This window comes from Pelecanus crispus, chromosome 1 (assembly GCF_030463565.1).
Source record: "Pelecanus crispus isolate bPelCri1 chromosome 1, bPelCri1.pri, whole genome shotgun sequence".
Taxonomy (NCBI): Eukaryota; Metazoa; Chordata; class Aves; order Pelecaniformes; family Pelecanidae; genus Pelecanus; species Pelecanus crispus.
Window position 1 is genome coordinate 72,744,895 of NC_134643.1, and position 12,081 is coordinate 72,756,975.

Below are 12,081 nucleotides of genomic sequence, written 5' to 3' on the forward strand. Positions count from 1 at the left end.
AGTAGAAACCTAGAGCTCAGTTCAGTAGCCTGAATATAGATGCCCAGTGCTGCCTGAAATGCTCTAGTGCACCTTAGCCATCTGCACGGGGCTGTCTGATAAGGTGCAAGTCCTACGGAAAAACCATGCTCTTCTCCAGCAGCAGCTGGAGACCACACAGGTACCGTGAAGAGTCTGCTTGCCCCACATGCATAGCCTAGACAAACGGTGCCAGACACCTATGTGTCAGCAAGTGAATGGAGGCCTGCATCTCCACCGACTACAGTAGTAAAGTACTATTTTAGGTACCTACCTTTAATTTTCTACATGAAAATCTCAAATTCCCATTTACCTGGGTTCTTGATTCCCACCTCTAACTGCAGCTCTTAGCAAGATGCTTAATCTTTATTTAAATGGGGAAGACAACTTTTCTTCCTAAGAGATGTTCCTTCCTAAGAAGTGTTCAAAAAACGGGTAGATGTGGCACTTTGGGACATGGTTTAGTCTAGTCTACCCTTGATTGGTTTAGTGTGGACTTGGTAGTGTAGGTTAATGGTTGGACTGGATGATCTTAAAGGTCTTTTCCAACCTAAACGATTCTATGATTCTAAATTCTAATCACAATCCTTTAAAAAGATTAAAAAAAAAAAAAAAAAGAAAAAAGAAAAAAAACCTCTGAAGACAGAGCTTTTTTCTTTTCTAAAAGCTAATGTCATCTTACAGTCATTGGACTTCTGTTGTGTCCCAGCGTGCTAGATTAAAAAGCCTTATTCTACCAGCAATATTCTTCTCATGCTTCTGCATGAGAAGACTGTAAGCAAGCCACCTCCTAACCTTTTTTTTTGTTAAGCTAAACAGAGAAGGTCACAGTTTTCAGTTACACTTAGCCTGTAACCTAGAAACCACATTACCTGCCTAGAAACCTGTCTCAGTTAAGTACTTGAGAGCTATCGGATGAAGAGGCATTATGAAAGTGCCAAGTATTTAAAACTAGGGAAAATTACCTTTTTAGTGACAGACCGTGACCCACAGCTCTCAGTAGTCTTAGAGTATAAGAATGAAGCTGAGACACCGAAGTTATTTCCTGCTCTTAAATAAAAATCTGAACATTTCTGGGGTTGTACTGGAACAATAGACACTCAACCTGTAGAATTAAATGCCTGCAGAGATCAGGTAGTCAATTACTTTACCTGTGTCTCTTTAAGTGAATGCTGATTACATTATTTTTGTAATACTAACTTTTTTTTAAGCTTTGCAAGGTAAAACACTGCTAAGCACTCTGCGTGCTTCTCAGAAGAAAATAAGCCTCAGGAATGTCAGTGTAGATGTGGATAAGTAAATTATGGAAGGGAGAGAAGGTTCAGACTCACAATCAAGAGCACATCTACATAATTTACATCTACATAATTTACGGATGGCAGGCATGAGCTAAGCTCTGCCGGTGCTCTGCAAAATAGGAGTGTTTATCTCTGGCTCCATGCCACAAACTAAAGCATGATGCTCTGTGCAGGCGTGTTCACATGACTCCCCATTGGAGCACAAACAAAAATCTTGCATCTGCCTACAATATTCTCCAGGTTAGCCTGTCAGTTGAATTGTTACCCACCTGCATATGCTCTGCGTCAGTGAAAAACATGTAATAATTCTGTTAGCTGGGTCTACAAATCAAAAGGGTTAAGCTAAATGGCTTCACCTTGCTTTGACTGTGGCCTAAAAGTGCTCATAGACCATAACCACAGCTCAGCTGTCATGTGCGTATTTGTTCTGTCTCAAGAAAATGATCACAGAAGTGTTCAGGTCAGAAGGGACCTGAGGATCTCATCCAGTCCAGCCCCCATCTGAAGCAGGTTCAGCTTCAAGACTAGTTGCGCATCTGAGCCCAGAGTCCTACCGCTCCAATCATCCCCCCACCAAACAGTGGATTACACACCCCAGGGTCCTGACCAGGCTGTGTCACCTTCCACTTAATCTGGAACAATGTAATTGCTCACTGAGTTACAGCCAGCAAGACAAATTATGCTACTCTGAAGCAGGTAAAGCACAGATCTGCTCATTAAGCCCGTGGAAGAGAGCCAGGGATAAAATATCAGATGACAGCAATTATTTTTAGGAAGCTGATATAATTCTCTGTGAATGAGGACACTCTCACTTTAGCCTATTAGATTTTACTTACAGGAGGGAGTTACCAAAGCTTCCGCCACTCCAAGTAGGATGTACTGAGGAGCTAAGTGGAAGCAAGGCATGGAGGAGACCAGGAGAACCTCCTCTGAAAGCCTCTGCTCCACCTGAGGGAAGTGCTTTCGGTGTATTTCAGAGAAGCCAGCAACCATCACGGAAAGTGCAGCAGTTAACTGACCTACAACTGGGTAAAGAGCACAGAAAGCTTTCACCAAGGTTGTAGTTACAGGCTTATCATGTCTTTAGAATGAAGCACAGTCCCAGGAGATGCAAAAGAAGCTTCCCCTTTTCCTCCCCCTCCGCAATACATCCTCTCTGGGCACAAACACGGACAAAGAGTACTTGCTACACCACAAGCTTAACTCTAAAGATATGGGAAAGGGACACCAGCTCAACACAGAAAGAACTTAGGGATGCAGAATAAATGAGAGGAAAAACTTTCCTGAACAGCAAAGTCACAAAGAATTTTTTTTTTTTTTTTTTTTTTAAGATTGGAGATGGTAAGAAAAAGAGGAGAGAAAGAAAAGGTGCCAGCCCTTCCAGATACCACAAGAGATTGGGTGGGAATAAGACTACCAAGCAGGGCAAATGCTCCTATTCAAGCAGCAATAATATTCTGAAATACACACATACACCATATCTTTTACCCATTTGTTTTCTATACAAAAAGAAGTAGTGCAGGCAGTGGAAGTCCTGGATTTCTAAGGCTGCAGGCCATGGTAAATGTGAGAGAAAAAGATCAGCAGTGCATATCTATCACACCTCAGGAGATCAAGCATTCCTACATTTTCCCCTTTCCCTCCACCATAGAGTTCTCCTGACCTATTTTTGAAAGTTTGTTAGATAGTGCATTTGCTGGACTGTTTAACAGTTTGGGATGAGACGAGCTGCATTGCTGGAAGAGAGAATATCCAGCTTTCTAAGTGTTTACACATAAACCGTTGGACTAGAGTTGCCTCCTGCCTTCTTCAGTTGTCCTGAAGAAGTACCACTGCATGATCCATAACATACTGGATCCATAATACATTTCAATATATTACTGCACATGCAATGCATGGAGTCTTACTGCCTGCCTTAGTGGTAAGGCACAAGTACTGCACAAGCACACAGGTCAGGAAATACACCTTCTATGTTTAGCCTCATAACGCAAGAAAAAGCTTCTAATAAACTCAGATTTATTTTATAGACCACACACTTCACCACACATTGCATAGAGGATGCTATTTAAATGTATTATTTTATATGTCTTGATGTTGACAATATGCAATGGTTGTAGCCTCTCAGAAAAGAAAAACACAAAGAATGCAAAGTTTTCAAGTAAGTCTGCTGAACTTGAAACATTTATACTTCTGATGTTTTGAGCTCCCATTGATTTTGACTAAGTTTGTGGTTTCTCAGCATTTCTAAGCTATAATGTAAGTACGGGTGTGAAAATTTGGTTTCTTTTGACAGCTTTGGCTCAAATACCTGGACTGTGCACTGCTTTCCCCATAAGAAACCTCATCTCACTTCATGACTGGAAATTGTTACACTTACTAGATTTGATGTCAACATTCAAAGGCTTTTGTTTCATTTTGTATTTATAATACATATAAGGTTTGTCTCTTTGGGTGCCAGGACAGAACAGGCAGAAAACTCATACAGCTAAGTGGCCTTAGCTGTGTTGCGTTTTTGCATGCATCTGTATTTCTTCTTTCAGCAACAAACTCTCACACCCTTCCATCAGCACAGTTTTCCTGCATTTTCAGAACTTTAAATACCCTCCCCTGCCACCTAACCGGAGGCCTGGAAACTGTTTTGCTGTTAAGGCCCCTCTAGTGCTTAATAAGAGCACCAATGAATTATTGCTTGAAAATTGATGATGAGAGGGAATTCAACAGCATTTTCTAGCCAATGCACCTTATCGAGGCCAGGTATAAAGCCCTCAAGGAGCTTTGTGTAATCTACCAAAGCAAGAGTTCTCCTAGTGAAAAATTATGTTAGTACTAAAGAAACCTCAAGCAGTTCTATATTACTACACAGTGCTATATTTTAAGCATTTTCCTTACTAAAAGCCAAAACATTTCAGAAAAAGTAACCTCTGAATGCCCAACAATTGTAATATTTCTTTTAAGACATTATGTGGCAGAAGAAGAAACTGAGAGCCATGGAGACCTGGTTTCCTCCTACCTCTTCTCCCTTTAGTCCTCTTTAAAACAAGCAGTTTGGAATGACCATCTGAGGCTTTGATTTTACAGGAGAACAGGCTGTTTTAGGAACACTTGGGGCTGATTCTAGGGCAAGGTAGTTTATATTATCTAGAGACTAAGGTTGTATTGGACCTTTGTGATTACCTAATCTCATATCCTGAGTAAAACAGGTCAAAAAGCTTTCCTGAAATTAATACTTGTTCAAACTAGAACATCTTTTAGGGACAAATGGTCATCATCAACTCCTAAATCACCCAAAACAGACATTGGACTGGAGGCTTGCTTTTGTGTACTGTACAGAGAGCTATTCCCCACATCACTCTTGGATGGAGTAAATCCAAGACTTACAAGACATTTGAGTATAATCAGGCATTAAGAATATTAGAGCAAGAACTTCTATGGCTCAGGTACTTCAGCCAGAGCCTCTTGCCTATAGCTGATGGACAGCTACCCAGCAGACACACACCTTCAGTTCTCTGGTGAATCTTCTATACTACTGACTAAATCAAGTAGCATAAAATATATTAAAAATACCTGCACACAACTATGAAACTGGAAAAACCCTAAGTTTACCGAATACTGATGTTTTTCATAAAGAGGTCCAGCTGCTCAGTATATTTGGGACACAATCTAAATTCACTTTAACATTTTAATGTTTTTTAGATCATACCTAATTGACAAATAAACCAACAACTATAGAGAAAGCAACATAGATCAGAGTTTTCATGTAGATCCTTATTACAGAGCATCAGATATTTCAGTTCAACATTGTCTATATGGTTCATCCTTGAAAACTGTTATTCTTAACATACTGAAAATTTCCAGAAAACTATTTAAATTTCATCCTCCTACAAGACTTGAATTAAAATATAGTTATAGTCTGGCTTAACACCAACAGTCTATTTATACTTTCAATTTTGTTCCTGAAAATAATTGTGAACCTAATTAACTGTTGGCAAAAATATTGGCACTTAGAGGTCTACCATATTTGCAGGTGCAGTCATATACTTGGATATCTAAAGCCATCGCCTGTACTCACAGGTATTTTTATGCCTCAGGTGATTTATCACCCCTAACAGGAGGCTATTTTAATAAATGAAGCTATTAAGAATAAATCACTGCATATATTTTACTGCTGTTCAATGTAACAGGATAGAACATTAATACTAACTTGAAATTTCCATGGTTTTAAGGAAAATTATTATCTGAATGTGCTTTTTGTGTTTTAATGCAGATGTTATTTTAAAAACTATGGTAATTGCAACCTGCTGGGTTATATGCATCTGGTTTGTATAAAACTTAATAACACTCTTAATTAGGCTAATTTAGTCAGATTAATACCTCTGTGTGTGTCAGTACTCACTGTGCTGCTTGCCATGGGGCACTGAATTAATAGTAGCACACTGAGAAAATAGTTGTTTATAAATATTTTTGTCTGCAGATGGTAATGCAGGCTGGAAGATAACAAATGTAGGAAGTTTAATGATAGTATCTATGAAAGGGGATAGTTTTAAGTGAATATCAGATGTAGCTGATATCAGAAGAGGGTTGAAGAGGGTTCTTCCAGATCCTAGAACATAAGAGGTTTGGGGTAATTAAAAAAAAAAAACAGAAAAAAAGCCACAACACCACCATGAAAAAAACATGGAAGGAGGCCCAACCCCTACTAAAGCCATCATTACTTCTAGGCTATGAGTTTCTCTGAAATGAGTGCCAATCTGCAAGCCTGAGTTTACAATGCTTACTGTTGAAAACGTTGGGACTCACAACAGAGAAGACTCCTTTGTACCACTTCTATGAGAAAGAGATAATACTTCACCTCTGTAGATACCTCTTTGCTTTAAGTTAGTGTAAGGTATGTTTCAGTTTAGGATTTTAATAAATAAAATTACTAAATACCTGGACAATTATGCCATACTAGATACTCAAATGAAAATTCTAGTACTAGAGAGGAAAGCTGTACCTCTCCAAGTAACCTTCCACCTGCGAAACGTTCAGTCTGCTCAGTAGGAACAGCAGCCCAGTGATACGCATCCATTTGTTTTACTTAGTTGCCTGTATGTTTTCTTGTGCTCACCAGTTCTAAAAACAGCTATTGCAGACACAGAATTAGACTAGATACTTTCATTTCACTTGGGTTGAAACTGGAATAAACTGTACCAATGATAATACAATTTCACTCTTATAAGCTGCAGTCCTAATGTTGATGCATAAAAGTGTAAGAAAAACAAAGCCTTTATTCATAACCTAATTATTTAAATCCAAACTCATCGTTTTGAGCAACAGAACATTTCTCCAGTATCAGAGAACAATTGAAGGACTATGCCATCCCCAAAAAAGACTTCCAAAGTAAATTAACTTTCCAAAAGTTAATGGATAAACAAACATATAGAAGAGAACCAAGTCAGAGTAAGTCTTAAGCCTAAATGGTTAGTACTGTTTCTCTCACCAATTCCTTAGGATGACTCCTAGTTATCTGTGAGTGTGTCTCAAAATTTTTTATTTGTTAGAAGATCCTCAATCTCTGTATTAAAGAAAAGCTATTATTTTCTTCTTTATATCTAATATGTTTTTTCATGACTGTCTTTTCAACAATTCCTTTGAAACATATCCATCTTTGAGAGTCATCCCAAAACAAGTCCATCTTAATATTCATAGTCAGAAACAATTGTATAGGATCATCCATCACCTACTGCAGTTTCTCTTTCAAAAGCAGAATACGTATCAAAACTGTATAAACACATGTACTTTATATGTACCAATGTAAATTGTTGGAGAATGTCCAGTGTCCTTGGAACTAAAGAGACATGAGTTAATGCATTCCAAAATAGGAACAAGAATCAGTAGTGGCACAATGCTTATCACATTCATTGCTGCAACTGGCAAGGCAAATCCACTGAAGTTCAAGTTGGAATTCATGGTTTGGAGATAATATCCTGAAGGAATCTGTATTGAAGAACAAAAAACCCACTCCATTAGTACACCAGTTACCTTTCTTGGATAAGATTTTTTTTTTTACTATATTTGGAAACTTCTCCAACTCTTTTCCTTCTGAAGAAGTCACAGTAAACCAAATACCTGCTGACCAAAAGGAACAGCCATTCATGATGAAAGCCTTTCAGATAGCGTCATTCTCATTCTCTGCCAGATTGTAACATTTTCCTTCTATTTCATTTGCTCCTCAGTTTAAGAAATCTAAGCAGCAGCTCATTAGCTTCTTTGAACATTCCTAGTTAGAGCTATCAGCCAATATACTAAACGGTTCTGCCTAATACTTTAGTCATTACTTCTTCGTAGATAGCACTTAACAGAACATAATTTTAGAATAGCAAGATGCAGGGTTATTTTTAACTTCTGATTGTGTGCTCCAGGTGGGAGTAATTTTTAAGACACTCTTGCCAGCACATGGCTTTAAAAGCTATAGGAAAAGAAGATTTGGCCACAGTCTTAGAACCAGCTTAATGTGACTGACAACCATAGCAGCTATATAAAGGACTTCCTTCTACTTCTGGGAATAAAAACCAGAAGAAAACAAATAGTCAGATGAGCAACCCACCAATGACAGTCATCAGGGTATAAAATTAAGTAAATTTGTAAGACTGTCTCTCACTTCAAGAGCAAATAATTTCTCCTGCTTGTGTGAGGCTCTACAGAAGATCTGTTGAGTTTATTTAAAAGCAAAACAAAACAACCCCAACAAAACCCAAACAAACCACAATGGTTTCTACCAGCAGATTTTTCAGTTTGTTTTTTTGAGGAAGCTTGATTAACTAAGCATTGCAATTTTATGTGCGGCTGGGAGTTAAAATCCACTCCATTTTACAGACTTATGGGAAAGGAAAGAGAGGGAACTTGAGCAATTCACAGTGTACAGTCATAACAGAGCTGGATGTAGAACTGGTTTCTTTATTTCTGGTTTTAGAGAGTTCTGGATTCCTGCAGTATTCTGCATGGCTCTTCAACATGACTGGCAATGCCAAATCCAGGTAGAATATTACTGCTTTATAGCTGTCTGAAAATTAATGTATAGTTAGTAACTGAGCTCATCTAGGGTTTCTCATCAATGGTTATAGTCAACCCTACTCACTGGGAGTCTGTTCAGTGCTAAAGAATTACTCAAATGCTAGCTGTTAATAAAAATATTTTTCACTTACATTCCACCTCCAAAAGAAGATATAAATTGTAAAAGGGTGAATAAATGGCAACAGAACTATGCAAGATCAGAATTGAGCCAAATTTTGTTGGTTCCTTCTTTCCACTGCCTATTGCAAATCAGAATTGACTTCTTAATAAGAATTAAAATATCATCAACATGAATCACAGGCACTGAAAGCTGTTAACTTAATAATATGGAAAAAGTACTATTAATCTTTACAAAAAAGATACTGATCTATTGCCTAGTCTAAGAAAGAGCCTTAAACTTATCGGAAATTCTGCCGAAGGAATAAAAGTCATCTCTTTCAGCAGTGCAAATACTTCTATCTTTTCTAGATATATACCTGATTATTACAACTCTGATTAATGATATCTGGTTCATTTCCATCTGGTCATTAATGCATAGCCTTGGCCATATGTGTGCATTTGTTTGTTTAGGGTGGGGGTTTGTTTGTTTGCTTGGGTTTTTGTGCTTTTGGCGGGGGGGGGGGGGGGGGGGGCGGGGGGGGCAGGGAGGGAAGAGGAGAAAGAATGAGGCAGATGGATGGGAAAGTAGAATGATGGCAAGAGGGAGTATCAATAAAACAGTATACACTACATATTTGTAAGAATTTCCTTAAGCAGCATTTTAACACCTATAAGTAAAAATGAATTTTCAAGCCAGCTCAGAAATTTGTTATGCCAGTTGCCAAGGGGTAAGCTACCTCAAACTCCTGCTTAGCCACAATCATCCAGACAGAAATGAATCTGAAGTAATCATGTCAGCTTAAGTAGCTTCTTGACACATTTACATGCATATAACATACACACACTCAGAAGTGGAAAGAACCATGTAGCCTGATAGAGAGGCTGTGAAAGGACTGTTTCTTTCCACAAATGGAAACCCACCCATTACCACGGTAGGTACGCTACCCACATAATCCTGCCAAAACAGTAAGAGAAATATGCAACCAAAAGAGCAAATAAAGATTTTCTACCTCTCCCCAAAAGTGAGTGAATATTCAAGAAATTGGAAAATTAATTTTTTTCAAAAGAATGCTGAGCCTGAGTCTCCGATAACTGTAACACAGCAGCACAAGGAGCACAGGACTCTAGCACTAGATGTTTCAGCCAGTTTCAGACAAATAAGTAGCAAGCAGTCACACAAGCTCCTTCACAAGTCTTGATCAACTCAATTTTACTTATTTGATAAGATGAGAGGATATAACAAGGTATATTCTCAGATAATTAAAACTACTCTGCAAGGTTGCTCTGCTGGTAAAGCAACAGTTAGAAAAAAAAGCACCTAGAAACATAGTAGTAAACACATGTCACAGTATTTTTCAAGATTTTTGTTTAAAAGCTGTGTACCCACCTGCATAATACACATCCTGTATAGAATTTGGAAAGCAAACAACGGGAAGAGCCTGGCAAGCGACTTTGTGCTTTCCACCTGAGTCTCACTGTATTGACCACCATAGTTTTCCTTGGCATGATCTAGCCAGTTTGTCATGCCTCCGTTAAAGTAGCGATATCGCATGCAGCACGTTTTCAGTGCACTAGCAATTACCCCAAAAGTCGTCAGCAGGGAACTGTCTGCAAACAATCAGAGATATTGGTACGGTTTTACTTGCTGAGAAAATAAACAAGACAAGACAAATCACTTTGGGAGGGTAAATACAATCTGATATATTCATCTTTATGTCTTTTGGGGTAGGAGGAAGGCAATAACCATCTGGATTTATTCCAAAACATTCTTTTTTGGAAGCCAGTTGGTTCACATCCTAATTGTTACAAAAGCAATCCAGCCCAACATCCACAGAGAAAAGTGCTTTTTGCTCCCATTTATTTAACACACCACAACAATTTGTTGCTGTGGTTGAGCAGGTAAAGTATTACTTTGCTTTCTATTGATTGAATGTTGTTAGTTTTTCATTCAAGACAGTAATGAAATACTGCATGTCCACTGAAGTCCAGCAAGGGGAGGGTAGTAGTGAAGTGAGAGGGAAAAGCAGCTCAAAAGAAGGGTGGTAAGAGAGTTTTCATGGATGCATTTCAAAGCTAGAAATATATCAGGACTTCCAGGTAGCATCCTGTGGGAGTGAAGTTTCCATTCTAGTATTTGGCATATTAAAATTTGCCCACTGGTTACTGGGTTCAGGAATTGCTAACTTGGTTCTCAGGCTCAGAGGCAATGGAACTAAAACAAGGATAAAAGTGTTAGTTTCAGGCTTGGGAATGCAGATCTATTTACCTTTGATAAGTTGCCGATCCACGCAAATAGGGGTTATAGAACTTCTCTGCTTTTCTGAGAGTGCTGAAGCACTACAACAACTGGGGTATCTATAAATAAATACTTTCCAAAACCTACAGTGAACTAAGAAGATGGTAGAGGGAAAAAAGTATCCCTACTATCTCTGGTATGGAAATTATTTTCTAGAAATATCCACTGACACCTATTAGAAGCACTTGCTCTAGAGTACTAAGAAAGGGAATTTTATTAGATAACTAACATTTAAAACTCTGACTGTTTAGCATTAACCTGTAGACTGCTGGCACTGTTGAATAAAATCTGAAATAGAGAGCATATCATAGCTTGCAAACACAGAGAGTTGGTACAGGTTTTATTGTTCTATATGACTATACTAGGCAGCTATTCTTACCACTCATTGTAAGTGATGTTTAAGTTTAGGATCTAGACTAGTTCAAGACTGAATCTGAAGACTAGAAGAAAAATATGCAGACTTCCGGAGTGACTTGACTAAGAAGCTGACCAGAAAACAAATGGGACGTGGGGCTCTTGTCAAAGCAGAGTTATTTTCAGAAGTAAAAAACAAAGTAGCAGAAAAAGTCAGTATCAGCTCAATTCACTGGCAGAGATAGTAATTACATGTTTTAGGTCAGAGGAGTGAAAATCTTTTGCTTTGCCGTATGCTTGAAGTTAGACATTCACAAAGAAGGAATTAAAACCAGCAAAGTGTTGTTATTACTGCTTTACAAGGGTTTGAACCCAGTCAGTGCTGAAATCAGAAGATGCACAGAGTGCCCCATGACAAGACTAGCAGGCAGCTCAAACAAAGCAACAACATGACTGTATCCTGGTTTATCTGACCTAGTCCTGAAGATAGCCACAGCCATCTCCTTGCCCTTGGAATGGAGGATGTTGGGCAGACTCTTCTTACTCTCTTTGAAGAAAAAGACTGAAATAGACAACAAATCCTGACATTCCACTGCCTTTCTAATGGATCAGCTGAGGCCCTCTTTAATATAATTTCAGTCAACTACCTAGGAAACAGTATTTTGTATGAAGCAAAACAGACAACTATATTATTTAGCTGTGTTTCTCGGCATGGAATTCCAGCAGATTATAAGATCTAGTAAACTGGGAAGATAAAGCTGCTTGAAGCTGTAGTTCAAAAATCAACCTGAATGACACATAGGCCTAATCATTATCAAGAGTATTTTTCCAATGATGTAGTTAGAATTAGTATCTCACCCGTTCTTTAAAAGAAAACAAGTAAACCCCACAGAACTCCATAGTGCTGATTCTTCAGATTACAAATTTGAATAGCTAGTAAGGGACATGTTTAAAAGCATAAAT

At 38.3% G+C, this 12,081-nt stretch overlaps 1 protein-coding gene across 1 annotated transcript in view; it reads right to left on the reverse strand.

Moving 5' to 3' along the window:
* SLC15A5 (solute carrier family 15 member 5) overlaps positions 1-12,081 on the reverse strand; it is a 35,184-nt gene that overhangs the window by 12,651 nt on the left and 10,452 nt on the right. Inside the window, exons 4-6 of the mRNA XM_075727879.1 lie at positions 9,856-10,076; positions 7,106-7,292; positions 2,153-2,341 (exon numbers count right to left, since the gene is read on the reverse strand). Coding sequence (XP_075583994.1) covers positions 2,153-2,341; positions 7,106-7,292; positions 9,856-10,076 — 597 coding nt within the window. The remainder of the gene's footprint in view (positions 1-2,152; positions 2,342-7,105; positions 7,293-9,855; positions 10,077-12,081) is intronic.